We start from the raw sequence: 17,979 nt of genomic DNA, 5'->3' as shown, positions 1-17,979 counted from the left end.
ATAATGGTTTCATGGTCATCACTAGATATTTAATTTCAGATTTTTTTTATTGAATTCAAATTTCACCATCTGCCGTGGCGGGATTTGAACCCGGGTCACTAGAGCATTATTCTGGGTCTCTGGATTACTAGTCCAGTGACAATATCATTGCTGTGTGTGCATGTGTGGTATTACATTGACAGTCACTACGGCCTAGTTGAATGAGTGAAAACATAGAATCCCTACAGTGCAGAAGGAGGCGATTCGGCCCATCGAGCCTGCACCAACTCATCCCACCCAGGCCCTATCCTTGTAACCCCACGTATTTACCCTGCTAATCCCCCAACACTAAGGGGCAATTTAACACGGCCAATCAACCTACCATTTATTTTAATTTAGTTACTAAGTCCCTCAATGGAGCAATGGTTCTGAGAGTGTGCCATAAGTGTTGGGATATGTGAAAATTATTTATCAGTACCTAAAATTGTCTCCATATTGTTTGCATACAGCTGCCAACAGAGTCAACTTTGAGACATTGACTTGATAACCGGCGACTTGTCTGAACCTCTTTATAATGTCACCTCATTTACTTAGAAAAGCTAATCAACATTTGTAAGGTTGACTGAAGCTAATCACGACAAGTAGACCTCTAGCCCTTCACTCCATTTCAGATACGTTAAGAAATCTCCCTTGTGCACTTCAAACAACATGTTTTTGTCACTGGATTTTTAAAAAATGTGTTCATGGGATGTGGGCATCGTTGGCAAAGCCAACATTTACAGCCTATCCTTAATTGCCCTCGGGAGGTTGATAGTGGAGTCACCTTGAACCACAACAACCCATCTGACCTGTTAGGAAAATGTTCCAGAATTTTGATGTAGCAACAATAATTGAACAGTGATTTCCAAGATAGAATGGTGTGTGACTTGAAGATGAATCTGATCAGGCGTTGATAGGGGGGGCGGAGGGGGGGTGGCGGGGGGGTAGCGTAGAATTCTTAGTCTGAAGCCCTTCGTTTTAATTTTACTATAATAAGTAGACTAGGTTAAGGTAATTATAAAGAGCCTTGTATATAGTGAGAATTCACAATGTGTCTGGAATAAAATATGCAAAGGTATTATAAACTATATGATCACAAATTAACCAAGTATTATAAGCTTAAACTGTATTTTCAATATATATGTATTGTGCGCCTTGGCCAACTTCGTTCTGAATGCAGCATGATGGGAAACATAGCGGTGGACAGGCCAAATTCTTTTAACACAATGGAACACAGGCAGCTTCTGTTGTCTGTTTTTGGTCTGTGTGGAGTTTGCACATTCTCCTCGTGTCTGCGTGGGCTTCCTCTGGGTGCTCCGGTTTCCTCCCACAATCCAAAGATGTACGGGTTAGGTTGATTGGCGATGCTAAAAATTGCCTCTTAGTGTCCTGAGATGCGTAGGTTAGAGGGATTAGCAGGTAAATATGTAGGGATATGGGGTTTGGGCCTGGGTGGGATTGTGGTTGGTGCAGACCCGATGGGCCAAATGGCCTCTTTCTGCACTGTAGGGTTTCTATGATTCTATGATACGCGAAAGCAAGTTTAATAGGCCTGGTATGTAAGGGAGTGGATTTGTTCATGGGTAGCGAGGCTGTATACCTCTGGCAATCTGATAAGGATCGACCAGATTCAGGCAGAGATTGACTCCTTTTGCCAATTAAGATTCGCTTGCAGCAGTGGCCTTCGTTACCGGAATTGACATGGGTTAGATTTCCTAGGTAATGGGGGAGGGAACCTACAGGGGCAATGAGCTAATGATCTCCTATTCCTGTTGTCAGGTGGAATGTTATTGGCTAAGGTAATAATGTGTAATCTTGTGATTGGACTCTCCAGTCTGATTGGTGAGGCTGGGCGGGATATTGAAATGTTCAGAATAATATAACAATTTTACAATTACGAGATTAGCTCAGAGAGGACAGTCAACCTTCATTGACTGTGGCTCCCTCCTGATGCATTCGTTAGCAAATAAATTCCTTTTCATTCTTTAACTATACACTTTTTTTGTAATCTACATATTGGTTGAATGAGGTCAACCAAATGCAGGGCACCCCCATGGGACACCTCAGAAAATTCCCCTTACAGGAGTTAAAATGGTTCATTTTTCTGTTTCAGTCTCTTTAACTACAGGCTAATGGTGGTGTCTATACTTGTACATCTTTGTGCATGTGTCTGTATGCGTGACCAGGTATATATTTGCTTTTAAACCGTGTTGACTTTGGAATGCAGTCTGGTACATTGAGGATAGGCCTCTCGGAGATAATGGGATTGTAAACTGGAGTTTAATTATTTCATTATCTTTTGTTTGTTTATGGTGAGATCTGGTTGTGACAATAGGATAACCAGGTTGGGGGAAATTGGAAATTCCATTATCACACTGGTTCAGGTCAGTAACTCCAAAGTGTTTTATGAAGCCGCCTGAATCATAAGTTTTGCATCTTGAATTTGGCTAGGATAAGCATGAGATGTTTCACTTCAAGTGTGACTTAAAATTCCCACTAAGGAGCTTTTATCAAACAAAGTTTATTTAAGAATATAGTTAACATGTATAATAAGAAAATTAGCATGAACTTTTACAAACAAGAAACAAAACAACCACTATAATGTATAACTCTTGATGAATATCTCTAATGCGTTCCAATTAAAACAAAACCCATAGACAACAACAGATTTAACTCAGCATTGACTAATGCTCACTTGATTCTGGGATCGAGGCCGTTAGTTGAATTCTGCAGTCCAATGATCTTGAGACTCAGAACAGTTAGAAGACGAGGCAGCTTTCCAAAGCACCAGAGAGACCCTGGCTCAGCTCCCAAGAACAATAGATTTTCACCCTTCAAGAAAACCAGCAGAACTTTCAAAACAACGGGGAGAGAGGGAAAACACTTCTTTTAGTTTGCTGTCCCTTCTAAAACTCAATTCTAACTTGCAGCTCCAAACTGAAACGGAAAATAACCCTTGTCACCTGACCTGTGCACAGTTCGTTTTTCTCCTCCTAACAATGACATCACCGACGGCTGAGAACTTGATTCTGGTTGGGGTGCATTGACCCGAATGAGCACTGGACTGTGGCGACTAGGGGAATTTCACGGTAACTTCATTGCAGTGTTAATGTAAGCCTTACTTGTGACTAATAAATAAACTTTACTTTAAAAGAATCTCTTAAAGGCACACTAACATCACAACATGGCTGCAAATGAAGCTGAAAGGCGGAATGGAGCGTGCTCTCCTTCCCATGTGATGAGTTGAGAATTGGGAATGAAACTTTCCTCCCTCTACAATAAAGTGGCAGTGTTCACAGTGCTGGCAGTTCAAAAGTCTCACTCTGTGTTCAAAGTTGCTGTTCATTCTTAGAAGATCAAATCTTCAAGTCTTTTGTGTTATGTAATATTATGTAACTTTTTGTTGCGTTGGACCAACTTCTCAATTTAGTGTTCATGTAGTAGCTTTTTGGACCACTGCCATGACCCCCCCCCCCCCCCCCCCGCCCATTAAGATATCTGGTCTTTTCCATCTTAATAAATGTACAATTGTCCAACTCAAGCTTCAGAACTTTGAGGTGGGAGCATAGGAGTTATTAGCTATGGAAAAAGTTCATAATCCATGGTATGAGTATGAAAATAGGTATTCTTTTATGATTTTTCCTCTTGTATTTACATTGTTACAAGTTAGAACTGTGGTGAATAACTCACCTCCTGACTGTGATGGAATACTCCCCACTTGTCTGGATGGGTGCAGCTCCAACAACACTCAAGAAGCTTGACACCACCCAGGACAAAGCAACCCTCTTGATTGGCACCACATCTACAGACATTCAGTGGCAGCAGTGTGTACTATCTACAAGATGCACTGCAGCAATTCACCAAAGATCCTTAGACAGCACCTTCCAAACCCACGACCACTTCCATCTAGAAGTACAAGAGCAGCAGACACGTGGGAACACCACCACCATCCAGTTCCCCTCCAAGCCACTCACCATCCTGAATTGGAAATATATCGCCGTTCCTTCACAGTCGCTGGGTTAAAATCCTGGAATTCCCTCCTTAACGGCATTGTGGGTCAACCCACAGCCCGTGGACTGCAGCGATTCAAGAAAGCCACCACCTTCTGAAGGGCAACTAGGGATGGGCAATAAATGCTGGCCAGCCAGTGACGGCCTTGTCCCATGAATGAATTTTTTTTTTAAAAGTAGATTTAAAAGAACTGTCTTCCATTGCTCGTATTATCCTCATCTTGTGTGTCTGTTTTGTGGTTTCATATTTCGAAGCTGATTGTCATTGAATTTGTAGAATCATAGAATGATTACAGCACACAAGGTGGCCATTCGGCCCGTTGTGTCTGCACTGGCTCTGCAAAAAGCAACTTGGCTAGGTCCAATCACCCGTGGCCCTGTAATTTAGTTCTCTTCAGGTCCTTATCCAGTTCACATTTGAAAGCTGTGATTGACTCTACTTTCACCACACTCTGTCAGTGTATACTAACCACTTACTACGCATAAATGACTCGATGGCACAGTGGTTAACACTGCTGCTTCACAGCGCCAGGGACCCAAGTTCGATTCCTGACTTGGGTCACTGTCTGTGTGGAGTTTGCACATTCTCCCCGTGTCTGTGTGGGTTTTCTCCGGGTGCTCCGGTTTCCCCTCTCAGTCCAAAGATGTGTGGGTTAGGTGGATTGGCCGTGCTAAATTGCCCCTTAGTGTCAGGGGGACTAGATAGAGTAAATGCATTGGGTTGTGGGGATAGGGCCTGGGTGGGATTGTGATCGATGGGCCGAATGGCCTCCTTCTGCACTTAGGATTCTATGATAAACGTTCTTCCTCAAGTCACCTTGCTTCTTTTGTCATTCATCTTAAATATGTGTCCCCTGGTTCTTGACCCTTCTGATGTGGAGATGCCGGCGTTGGACTGGGGTAAGCACAGTAAGAAGTCTCACAACACCAGGTTAAAGTCCAACAGGTTTATTTGGTAGCAAATACCATAAGCTTTCGGAGCTTGCTGCTCCTTCGTCAGATGGAGTGGTCTCTGTTCTCCAACAGTGCACAGACACAGAAATCAAGTTACAGAATACTAATTAGAATGCAAATCTCTACAGCCAGCCAGGTCTTAAAAGGTACAGATAATGTGGTTGGAGGGAACATTAAACACAGGTTAAAGAGATGTGTATTGTCTCCAGACAGAACAGCTGGTGAGATTATGCAAGACCAGGGGCAAGCTGTGGGGGTTACTGATAATGTGACATAAATCCAACATCCCGGTTTAGGCCGTCCTCGTGTGCGGAACTTGGCTATCAGTTTCTGCTCAGCGACTCTGCGCTGTCGTGTGTTGTGAAGGCCGCCTTGGAGAACGCTTACCTGAAGATCCAAGGCTGAATGCCCGTGCTGAGTGGCTGAGCAGAAACTGATAGCCAAGTTCCGCACACATGAGGACGGCCTAAACCGGGATGTTGGATTTATGTCACATTATCAGTAACCCCCACAGCTTGCCCCTGGTCTTGCATAATCTCACCAGCTGTTCTGTCTGGAGACAATACACATCTCTTTTTAACCTGTGTTTAATGTTCCCTCCAACCACATTATCTGTACCTTTTAAGACCTGGCTGGCTGTAGAGATTTGCATTCTAATTAGTATTCTGTAACTTGATTTCTGTGTCTGTGCACTGTTGGAGAACAGAGACCACTCCATCTGACGAAGGAGCAGCAAGCTCCAAAAGCTTATGGTATTTGCTACCAAATAAACCTGTTGGACTTTAACCTGGTGTTGTGAGACTTCTTACTGTGCTTGACCCTTCTACCAGTGGAAGCAGCTTCTCTCTTATCTACTCTCTCTGGACCCTGCATGACTTAGGGCGCTTCAATCAAGTCTCATCTCAACCTTCTCTTCTCCCAACTTCTCCAGCACCTATCCGTGTAATTGAATTCCCCCATTCCTGGAGCCATACTTGTAAATCTTTTCCCGCACCCTCTCTAAAGCCTTCAGATCCTTCCTAAAGTGTGTGATGCCTAGAATTGGAGGTCAAAGCAGTATTTTGCAAAGGTTCATTTTAAATAGGAACGTGAGAATTGGTGGATGTCTAGCTCAACCAGTACTTTGCCGGCAATTACATGATGCAATAAAATTGGAGTTGTCGACTAACCATACAGTAAACCTCACAACACCAGGTCCAACAGATTTATTTGGTAGCACGAGCTTTCGGAGCACTGCCCCTTCATCGGGTGAGCGCAGGATTTGTTTCACAAACAGGGCACATATAGACACAAACTTTAAGTCCAACCCCCAAGACTTGCCTGGGTTTGCAAAATCTCACTAACTGTCCCGGCTTGAGACAATTCACACCTCTTTAACCTGTGCTTAAGCTTCTCTCCATTTGCATTGTCTGTACCTTGTCTATAAAGACTTGATTGCCTGTTCAGACTCGCATTCCAACCATTATCTTGTAATTGAGTTTGTGTCTATATGTGCCCTGTTTGTGAAACAAATCCTGCACTCACCTGATGAAGGGGCAGTGCTCCGAAAGCTCGTGCTACCAAATAAACCTGTTGGACTTTAACCTGGTGTTGTGCGACGACTCACTCTGCCCACCCCAGTCCAACGCCGGCAACTCCACATCATGACTAACCGTACAAAGAGACCTAAATGTGAGGTGAGGAAAAGGTGACGAGCTTTGGGGAACTATAGGCACCTCCCATTCCTCCCAAGCATGGTGTACTTCACATCGAATTACTCAGATACTGTAGCCCAAAATGCTATTTTCTGATATAAATTTGTGTAATTTGCATTTGATTGAATCAATATTTATGGTTTCCTCTGGCTCCCCGTGGAGCCATCTATCTGCATCTGTCAAAACTTAGGATTTTGTATAAAAATTCTTTCAATGTGTTCAGATACGCTAGAGGAAAACATCAAAGCTGTTCCTTTGTCACACTTCTGAATAAGCTCTTGACAGAAAACATTGGGAAAATTTCACACAAACTGCTAGTACTTTTTGTATCTACTGCGGAATCTCCAGTGGCTTTACTGATATTTGTTGGGCAGTGCTGTCACAGAGTCACAGAATGCTACAGTGCAGAAGAGGCCCTTCGGCCCATCGAGTCTGCACCGACACATGAAAGGCCCTGACCTGCCCACCTAATCCTACTTGCCAGCACTTGGCCCATAGCCTTGAATGTTATGATGTGCCAAGTACTCATCCAGGTACTTTTTTAAAGGATGTGAGGCATCCCGCCTCCACAACCCTTCCAGGCAGCGCATTCCAGACCGTCACCACCTTCTGAGTAAAAAAGCTTTTCCTCAAATCCCCCCTAAACCTCCCATCTCTCACTTTTATCTTGTCGCCGCGTAACTGACCCTTCAACAAAGGGGAACAGCTGCTCCCTGTCCACGCCCCTCATGTCACTGGTTCCACTGACACTGGTTCTACCAAAAATTCACGGGATAATCAATTGTATTATGTTAGGCAGCATCGTAGTGAATCTGTGCTGAAACCTCTTTAAAGCTTCAATATATCCCCCATAATGTGGAGTCCAATATTGCACTCAGTCTGTACTCTGAGCTCATATTATGGTTTTATGTAGACTGCTCGTTACTACTTGATTTTTTTAATGCTTTTATTAATAAAACATAGGATTCTATATTTTATGTTTTATTAACCTTCAACTCCGAGATGGTTTCCAGTTCTTAATAGTCTAAAAATAAAAACCTGGCATCAGTAAAAGTGGCCATGAAGGTGGGAGATTGTCCATTGGTTCCCTAACCTGCTTCAGTGAAGGAGACCTACTCTTCTTTCTTGATCTGGGCTACATGTGACTTCAGTGCCACACCAACATGGCCGACTCTTAACTGCCCTCCGAAGTTGCCGAGCAACCTGCTCAGTTCTATCAAAGGGAGCCGCTAGGTCTGGCAACAATTGCCAGCCTTGTCAGCAACATACATAGAATCATAGAATCCTACAGTGCAGAAGGAGGCCATTTGGTCCATCAAGTCTGCACCAACCACAACCCCACCCATGCCTTATCCCCACAACCCCATGCATTTACCCTGGCTAGTCCCCCTGACACTAAGGGGCAATTTAGCATGGCCAGCCCACCGAACCTGCACGTCTTTGGACTGTGGGAGGAAACCGGAGCATCTGGAGGAAACCCATGCAGACACGGGGAGAACGTGCAGACTCCACACAGTGACCCAAGCTGGGAATCGAACCCAGGTCCCTGGTGCTGTGAGGCAGCAGTGCTAACCACCCGTGCCGCCCGATATGTATCCTGAGAGTGAACGCTAATGTGCTGCCTTCAATGTCCTGCTCAATGAATGCCCACGCAAGCCCTCCACACTTGCACAGCAATGAGCCTGTATTCAAAGTATATTTGCTGCGATTTTATAAAAACCAAAATCTATCACCTTGTACTTACTGTCATGGAATTCCATCCAATATCCCATCTTAGACATCTTTGCTCATATAAGGAACAACTTTATATCCTGTTTAAATTGTTTAATTGGCTGACCTTTGATGTACATTTAATTTTTATGATGAATAATGTTATTTGCACTAATTAAATAGCAAAGACACCATTTGCCATCCTTCCTAACAGAGTCCCTGGACCTGGGATGATGTCAACTTGTGTTATATAATGTGCTTTGTGGCATTTTGCCATTGATAATAATGAGAGTGCAGTCAATGATTACTCAGCTTAAAAGTTTGTTAGCACTCCCGGCTTCTTCAGTAAGCGGAAGGCTGGTTCTCACAACCGAGGGGTTCATTAGTATGAAAACGAGAAAAAAGAACATTAAAATTTGTGTTTCTATATAGTCTTTTTACCAAATTATTAACTGCCTGATAAGTTTCAAGATATTATTAAAATGTGCCTCATAATCCTTCTGGCAAAATGGGATGTAGTGCAGACATCAGCAAGACCCAGTTCTGTTCAGCCCTGGAGCATTATTCAATCTACCATATCACAATGTGCTGTGCTAATCAGTAGACATTGTCAATCCAAATATATGTATCTACTGTATATTCTGACGGCTTTTTCTAGCGTAGGTTTATGATATCCGTATGCAGTTTAAACTTGGCCACACTGTCGCAGCATAGCCTCCCAGTGCAGGGGCACTGCCGGTTGAATGGGGGCAACTCGAAACAAAAGAAGGGACAAGACTTGTGTTTATACTGCGCGTGACCTCAGCATGTCCAGTGTGACACGATTACATCGGAAGTTTCCATTATAAGTCCATGGGAAGTGTAAAAATATGGACAAAATGTACAAACTGAAAATGACAGCCATTTGTGGGCGACATGGTGATACAGTGGTTAGCACTGCTGCCTCACAGCACCAGGAACCCAGTTCAATTCCGGCCTCGGGTCACTGTCTGTGTGGAGTTTGCACATTCTCCCCGTGTCTGTGTGGGTTTCCTCCAGGTCTCCGGTTTCCTCTCGCAATCCAAAGATATGTGGGTTAGGTTGATTAGCCATGCTAAATTGTCTCTTAGTGTCAGGGGGATTAGCAGGGTAAATATGAGGGGTGACAGGAATAGGGCCTGGGTGGAATTGTGGTTGGTGCAGACTCGATGGGGCGAATGGCCTCCTTCTGCACTGTAGGGATTCTATAATTTTGTTTGCATGCCTCTTGTCAAATTAATCTCCACTCCTCCAACCTCTCCACTTCACCTGTTTTTTTCACTCCTCAGATCATTGGCTAATAGGCTGACAAATATATGAAAGACAAATGCCAGCAAGCTTTTAAATGATAAAATTGATTTTAACCAAGGGAAAGATTGCTGTTAAATGTACAGCTTAACAGCCACAGCTCCAAATACGTTCTTCATTTCCTGTTGAGTTTGCTGTGTGCAGAAGTTGGAACGCTGAAGTTTGCTCCGCCTGTTCTATTGAAGTGTCTGATATTGGAATCAAAGGGCCAGAGTAGACCTGAGGGTACATGCATTAATAATGTGAACCTGCCAATCTTCCAGCTGCAAGGGAAATATCATGTGGCATTTTCTAAATGCATGGTGACTCCCTGCAGCAAAGCATCAATATGGTACCCGTTATTATTTGTTTTTTATCAATGATTTAATTAGCCTCGCTCCTTCCCTTAAAATAGCTAATGGGAACATCAGCATTTGGATATGGGTAGGTGGGTAGGCCATTGTATTTGACAAGCGTTTGGCTTCATTTGCAATCATTGAAAAATAATTTGTCTCCATGATTCCATGCTGATAACTTTGCCGTTGACTGACAGAAAGTTTAACCTCTATGAACAGTTTGTAACCAATTTGCGTCGAGTGTGCACATATTGCAACATTGCATCTTTCATTGAAGAATGAAGATGCAGGATATCCTCCCCCCTCCGCCCCTCCCAGGTCTGCGGGCATCGACATTTGAATGTCCCAGTCCTCTGTGATTTCTCTTTAAGCAGCTTGTTGCAATGTGATACGAGCATGTGAAGAACCGATGTTATAATTCCCATCATGTGATTTTTCTCTCTCTCCCCTTTCTCTTCCAGAAATGAAGAAGAGTTGAGGAAATCTCTCTCCGAGCTTGCTAATGACAAAACAGATAACGCTGGGTCCAAGGCCAACAATCGCATTGGGTCCAGTTCGAATCCATTCCTTGACATTCCGCAGGATCCCAATGCTAAAACGTACAAAACTGGCTTCCTGTCACGAAAGATTCATGCAGATATGGACGGAAAGAAAAGTGAGTCTTGACCAATGGACGTTTCCCTCTTTCTCATTCTCCTCTCTCTTTAAGTCAGTGTTTGCTGTTACTGGGCGGTTTCCCTACTTGAGTGGAAAGTTGCAAAGGAATGGAGTGAAAGTTGTTTAGCCTGTGAACCTCAAAGCCCCTGCAGGGCTGCTTCGTGGTTGCCTAGGGAGACAACCAGTGAGAATCATAGAGCTTTACAACTCGGAAGAAAGCCCTTCAGCCCATTCTGCCTGTGTCAGCTCTTTGATGGAATTAGCCAACTCCTCTGCTATCCCACCATAGCCCTGAAAGGTTTTTTCACTTCAAATATTTAACAAATTCCTTTTTGCAAATTCCTATTGAATTTGCTTCCATTACCCCTTTAAGGCAGTGCATTCAGAATCACTAGAATTGGGAGGTAGTGGTGCAGTGGCATTGTCACTGGACTAGTAATCCAGAGACCCAGGGTAATGCTCTGGGGACCCAGGTTCGAATCACACCAGGGCCGATGGTGAAATTTGAATTCAATAAAAATCTGGAATTAAAGTATTAATGATGACCATTCTCGATTGTAAAAACCCATCTGGTCTTTTAGGAAAGGAAATCTGTCACCATTACTTGGTCTGATTCCAGACTCTCAGCAATGTAGTTGACTATTAAATGGCCTAGCAAGCCACTCAGTCCAAAGGTGATTAGAGATGGTCAACAAATGCTGGCTTAGCCAGTGACACCCAAATCCCCTTGTAATTCTGTTTCTTTGTGTTACCAACCCTCCTATTTTTATGCACTTTCAATCTTTTTCTTCCAAAAAGAAACAGCTACTGCGGTGACGAACCAGTCCCAGCCCAGTCAGACATTCTTGCACAGAAGGAACTGTCACGTTTAAATAAGATTTGGGACTTGGAGCTTGTGCTATTGAATAGCAGTTTAGTGCTTTCCCGATGGAACACCTAGGCTTAGCATATTTTAAAATAAGTCTTTTGTTATCTATAAGAAATAAATTGCTTCAAATTTGATGAATAACTAATTTCTCTCGCTGTTTGCTATAACAGGGCTCTTTCTAAATGAATTTATTACTCTCCATTAAAGCAGAAAATTTTAATAGAATGTCTTGGCTTCAATTAAAAGATTCTCCACGGTTATTGTTACCCTTTGAGATGCAACCTAAAAATGGAAAGAGTGCTATTGTGAGGCTGGAGTTCAATTCCCAGGATGGTAGTGATTCTGGGAGGCTCCTTGCCTTTGCAATGTTCTCTAGCGCTGACTAATTTTGGCTGAAGAAATGGAATGGATAACAGATTTGGGTTTGAAGGAGCTTTCCCCGGTAATAGTAGAAGTCCACAAGAAACAAAAGTGACACACGTTAATGCACCTCTTGGCATGGAAATTGGTACAACACATATGACTATTCAATGTCAAAAATTGAGGTGCGGGAATAATGGTATGGATTTATGAGGGGAATAGCTTTTCAGTATGAAACCACTGGCTGGCACCGTGGCTGGCACTGCTGCCTCACAGCACCAGGAACCCGGGTTTGATTCCCGGCTTGGGTCACTGTCTGTGTGGAGTTTGCACGTTCTACTCGTGTCTGCGTGGGTTTCCTCCCACAATACAAAGATGTGTAGGTTAGGTTGATTGGCCATGCTAAATTACCCTTTAGTGTCAAGAGGATTAGCAGGGTAAATATGTGGGGTTACAGAGATAGGGCCTGGGTGGGATTGTGGTCGGTGCAGATGGGCCGAATGGCCTCCTTCTGCACTGTCGGATTCTATGTACATTTTTATGTACACTGTAAGCTACATAGCACTGTACTGGGGGAGATGGTGGTTTAGTGGTAATGGCACTGTACTAGTAATCCAGAGGTTTAGGTTAATTCTCCTGGGGTACGGGTTCAAATCCGACCGTGGTAACTTTAAATTCAGTCAATGAATGTGGAATATAAAGCCAGTCTCAGTAATGGTGATCGTAAAAATATCATCAATTATTGTAAAAATTCATCTAGTTCCAGATTTTAGGGAGGGTAAATCTGCCATCCTTTCCCATCCTGGCCTACTTGTGGTACCAGACTCACAGCAGCATGGTTGATTCTTAACTGCCCTCTGAAATAGCTGAGCAAGTCACTCATTCCAAAGACAACTAGAGATGGGCAGCAAATGCTGGCTTTGCCAGTGATGCCCACATTTTAAAAAATTTGTTCATGGTATGTTGGCATCGCTGACTGGGCCATAATTTATTGTCCATCTCTGAGGGCAGGGAAAGACGGCAGATTTCCTTCCCTAAAGGACATTAGTGAACCAGATGGGGTTTTTTTTACGACAATCGATTCACGGCCATCAGTGACTTTTAATTCCAGATTTTTACTGAATTCACATTTTTCCATCTACCGTGGTGGGATTCCAGCATTGCCCTGGGTCCCCAGAGCATTACCCTGGGGTCTCTGTATTACTAGTCCAGTGAGAATATCACGACAAAAACAGAAAATGCTGGAAAATCTCAGCAGGTTTGACAGCTTCTGTGGGGAGAGAATAGAACCAAAATATCAAAACAAAAGTACTGATTCTCTTTGCTCTTAGCTCTGACGAAGGGTCATCCTGAAACGTTGATCAGGAGCATCTCAGCAGTCAAAGCAGAGATCTGCAAAAAAAACGGCTCTATTAGTCATAGAGGTTTACAACATGGAAACAGGCCCTTCAGCCCAACTTGTCCATGCCGCCCTTTTTTTTTTTAACCCGTAAGCTAGCGCCAATTGTCTGCATTTGGCCCATATCCCTCTATCTTACCCATATAACTGTCTAAACGCTTTTTAAAGAACAAAATTGTACCGCCTCTACTATTACCTCTGGCAGCTTGTTCCAAACACTTAACATCCTCTGTGAAAAAATTGTCCCTCTGGACCCTTTTGTATCTCTCCCCTCTCACTTTAAATTTCTCTCTATAGGGTGGCACAGTGGTTAGCATTGCTGCCTCACAGCGCCAGGGTTCAATTCTGGCCTCGGGTGACTGTGTGGAGTTTGCACTTTCTCCCCGTGTCTGCGTGAGTTTCCTCCGGGTGCTCTGGTTTCCTCCCACAGTCCAAAAATGTGCAGATTAGGTGGATGGGCCGTGCTAAATTGTACCTTAATGTCAGGGGGATTAGGAGGGTAAATGTCTCCCCACAGGGTATTCTCTCCCCACAGACACCGTCAGACCTGCTGAGATTTTCCAGCATTTTCTGTTTTTGTTTCAGATTCCAGCAGCCGCTGTATTTTGCTTTTATCTGCGAATACCACTACTTCCTGTGAAAGAAAATACTTAAAGCAAAAATCTCTGTTCTGGGAAACAGGTTTCACTCCTCTTGAGAATGGAGATTTATTTGTTTTTATTTTACAATTGGTTTCTCTCAATTTTGAATGAATACACAAACAAAGAAACCCAGTTGGCCCATGAATCAAGAAAATAGTTTTCCAAACGGGAAATTGTTCCTTCCGCCGTCTACCTCCACTGTCACTGCAGGTGGCAGATCCTCTTGTCCAAAGAACGTCTTGGAATGCTGCTCATTGCCTTTAAAGGGAAACTGTCTGTGAATTTTTGAAAAATGGCGGTAATGATCATAGAATCATGGAATCCGCAATGCAGAAGGAGGCCATTTGGCCCATCGAGCCTGCACCAACAACAATCCCAAATCATAGAAACCCAACAGTGCAGAAAGAGGCCATCTGGTCCATCAAGTCTGCACCGACCACAATCCCACCCAGGCCCTACCCCCATATCCCTACACATTTACCCGCTAATCCATCTGACCTACGCATCTCAGGACACTAAGGGGCCAATTTAGCATGGCTAATCAACCTAACCCGCACATCTTTGGACTGTGGGAGGAAACCGGAGCACCCGGAGGAAACCCACGCAGACACAAGGAGAATGTGCAAACTCCACACAGCCAGTGACCCAAGCCAGGAATCGAACCCAGGTCCCTGGCGCTGTGAAGCAGCAGTGCTAACAACTGTGCTACCGTGCCGCCCATTTTAAAAAAAAATTCTTTTCTTTAAAACAGAAACACATTTGAACTTTGGAACCAAATCATAGAAACCCTACAATCCCACCCAGGTCCTATTCCCACAACCCCATACACTTACCCTCCTAATCCCCCTGACATCAAGGTGCAATTTAGCATGGCCAATCCATCTAATCCGTACATTTTTGGACTGTGGGAGGAAATTGGAGCACTTGGAGGAAACCCTACCCCGAGAGAATGTGCAAACTACACACAGACAGTCACCCAAAGCCGGAATTGAACCCAGGTCCCTGGCGCTATGAGACGACTGTGCTAATCACTGTGCCATCCTATAGATGCAGAAAAGCATGGGCTGTTTTGGAGGAGCTTTTTGTGGAAAGCCCTTAAATGTTGCACATCTATTAACTCCACCTCCAAAATTCTAAATTGCTTGTGAAATGCTTTGAGACATCCCAAGGATATTTGGAGGTCAGACTTGTTTTGTCATCTAATCTACCCATCTCTAATTTTTAAAAATGCTACTCTCCTGCTCTTGTCTCAGTGTGGAAATTAATGCCAGGTAAATTTGTTTGCATTGAATACAAAGGTCTGTTCTTCTTTATAAATTGCCCTCACTCTATGCAATCAACTTTCCTTGAATGGACATAAAAACCAAGTAACAAAAAAAAATTAAAGATCAATTTTACGAAATGGATGAGTGGGATTAATTGAAAGAATTGCATTTGTAATCCCTTGGTTAAGGATTTTTAAGAGTTTGTCCAACTGTGCATGTAGATATGGCATTTGTAAATCAACTCAATAATTACAACAAAGGGCTGACCATATACACTTTATTTATTGGCCACAAGTAGGCTTACATTCACACTGCAATGAAGTTACTGTGAAAATCCCCTAGTCGCCATACTCCAGCACCTGTTTGGGTACACGGAGAGAGAATTTAGCATGGCCAATTCACCCAACCTGAACATCTTTGGACTGTGGGAGGAAACTGGAGCACCCAGAGGAAACCCACGCAGACACAGGGAGAATGTGCAAACTCCACAGAGGCAGTGACCAAGCTGGGAATCGAACCTGGGTCCCTGGCGCTGTGAGGCAGCAGTGCTAACCACTGTGTCACTGTTCCGTCCTCTATCATTCACCTCTGACAGTGAAGTTGTTTTTACAGTTGTGTGCTTTATGACTTATTTGTCAGCAGTGCAGTCATTAACACATTCTTTCACAGTAGGTGCCTTTTCCCTAGAATACTTTAAATCATTCTCAAATCATCCACTTTCAACACTGGGGAGGCAATGGTGATGTAGCATGGTCACAATAGTAGTAATCCAAAGACCTGGGTTCGAATCCCACACGGCAGATGGTGATATTTGAATTCAATAAAAATCTGGAATTAAAAGTCTAATGGTGAGCATGAAACCATTGTTGATTGTCGTAAAAACCCATCTGGTTCACTAGTGTCCTTTAGGGAAGGAAATCTGTCCTCACCCGGTCTGGCCTACATACAGCAATGTGGTTGACTCTCAAATGCCCTCTGAAGTGGAGGGCAGTTAGGGATGTGCAATAAATGCTGGCCCAGCCGCACCCCATAAATGAATAATTTTTTTAAAACTCTGCTTTCTCAGTGACAGTTTTGGGACAATTCCTGAAAAGGACTGTCACCTTTTGATTTGATTTGATTTATTATTGTCACATGTATTGGTATACAGTGAAAAATATTGTTTCTTGCGCACTATACAGACAAAGCATACCATTCATAGAGAAGGAAACAAGAGGGTGCAGAATGTAGTGTTACAGTCATGGCTAGGGTGTAGAGAAAGATCAACTTGATGCGAGGTAGATCCATTCAAAAGTCTGATGGCAGCAGGGAAGAAGCCGTTCTTGAGTCAGTTGGTACCCACCAGAGCGTATCTTGTTTATGCTGGTAAAGCTGAAGCAATGTAATGTTTTTTTGATTGTGGAACAACCTCCTCTCTCTGAGTCTTGACACTTGTTTGATTTCTCTTGTTGCAGCTCCGAGGGGCAAAAGAGGCTGGAAGACATTCTATGCTGTACTGAAAGGCATGATTCTTTACTTGCAGAAGGTAATTCATGAGACCAGCCCTGCACTTTCTTCCAATCCTATCGCAATGCTGTTGTCTGAAATTCCATTGCCGAATGTTACCCTGTAAACATGAGGTGACATTCATCACCTGTGATTAAGCGGTCAATGAATTCACGATAATGTAGCCAACTGCAAGCAATATCCCGACGTGTGGGGCCTGTCTTGGTGCAGAACAGAGAAGCAACAAAAAATATCCGATGGAGTTGCCCCCATCCCAATTTTATGATGTGTTAAAATAACAGATTTTTAAGTTTAAGTTTTGGATTATTTATTAGCGTCACAAGTAGGCTTACATTAACACTGCAATGAAGTTACTGTGAAAATCCCCTAGTTGCCACGCTCTGTTCGGGTACACTGAGGGAAAATTTAGCATGACCAATGCACCTAACCAGCACATTATTCGGACTGTGGGAGGAAACCGGAGTACCCGGAGGAAACCCACGCAGACACGGGGAGAACATGCAGTGACCCAAGCCGGGAATTGGACCCGGGTCCCTGGCACTGTGAGGCAGCAGTGCTAACCACTGTGCCACCGTGATTTTAATAGAACTATTTCAGCATGATCTTTGGGTTCAAATGGCCATTATTTACTGCTCCATCACCATCTTTGTGATCTTTATACCATCTGATTTCCCTTCCTGATATAATTGACAAACTTGTAATGACGCAGTAATCTCTATAAACCGTAGCATTATTAATTTAATGGTGATGAAGAGGATGTGGATGCTTCCACCCAGTGCTGTTGGCCTGCGTGAGTTTTAGCTTTGGGATGTGTTTAATTTTTACCTTTTGAAGGGAAGAGAAGCAACCAGAAGCATTTTCATCGCTTGTCTTTAATAGTTTGCAGTCTTCAACATATGCTCTGTAACCAATTTGATAAAGAGGTTAATGTCATCATAAATCAATGATTGACTGTAGACATTTTCCTTGAGATGAAAGAAGCACTTGACAATGGCATTCCTCAACTGGAAAGTAATGGTCCGTTGACAAAGAATAATCGTTGCTGCGGGCAGTGCATCAGTTGTTTCCTTTGAGGAGTCAGCCAACCTAAAGGGGATTAGCTGAGAAAGGGGGAGCCAGGACCTGATGCACTGACATTATCTCCTTTATCTTGGAAATGTTTCAGTTTAAATCTTGGGTTGGGAAACGTTCATTATCTGGACTGCAGCTATTCTCGGTCAAGCCAAGTTATGTTAA

General features: G+C 43.4%; 1 protein-coding gene across 8 annotated transcripts in view; it reads left to right on the top strand.

The window, feature by feature from the left end:
* psd3l (pleckstrin and Sec7 domain containing 3, like) overlaps positions 1-17,979 on the top strand; it is a 343,652-nt gene that overhangs the window by 286,660 nt on the left and 39,013 nt on the right. For all 8 annotated transcript variants that reach the window (XM_078209687.1, XM_078209678.1, XM_078209697.1 and 5 more), the window contains 2 exons: positions 10,509-10,702; positions 16,692-16,762. In XM_078209687.1, the coding sequence (XP_078065813.1) occupies positions 10,509-10,702; positions 16,692-16,762 (265 nt within the window). The remainder of the gene's footprint in view (positions 1-10,508; positions 10,703-16,691; positions 16,763-17,979) is intronic.

Source organism: Mustelus asterias, chromosome 1 (genome assembly GCF_964213995.1).
Source record: "Mustelus asterias chromosome 1, sMusAst1.hap1.1, whole genome shotgun sequence".
Taxonomy (NCBI): Eukaryota; Metazoa; Chordata; class Chondrichthyes; order Carcharhiniformes; family Triakidae; genus Mustelus; species Mustelus asterias.
Note: the sequence above shows the minus strand (reverse complement) of the source record. Positions and strands in the feature narration are given on the sequence as shown.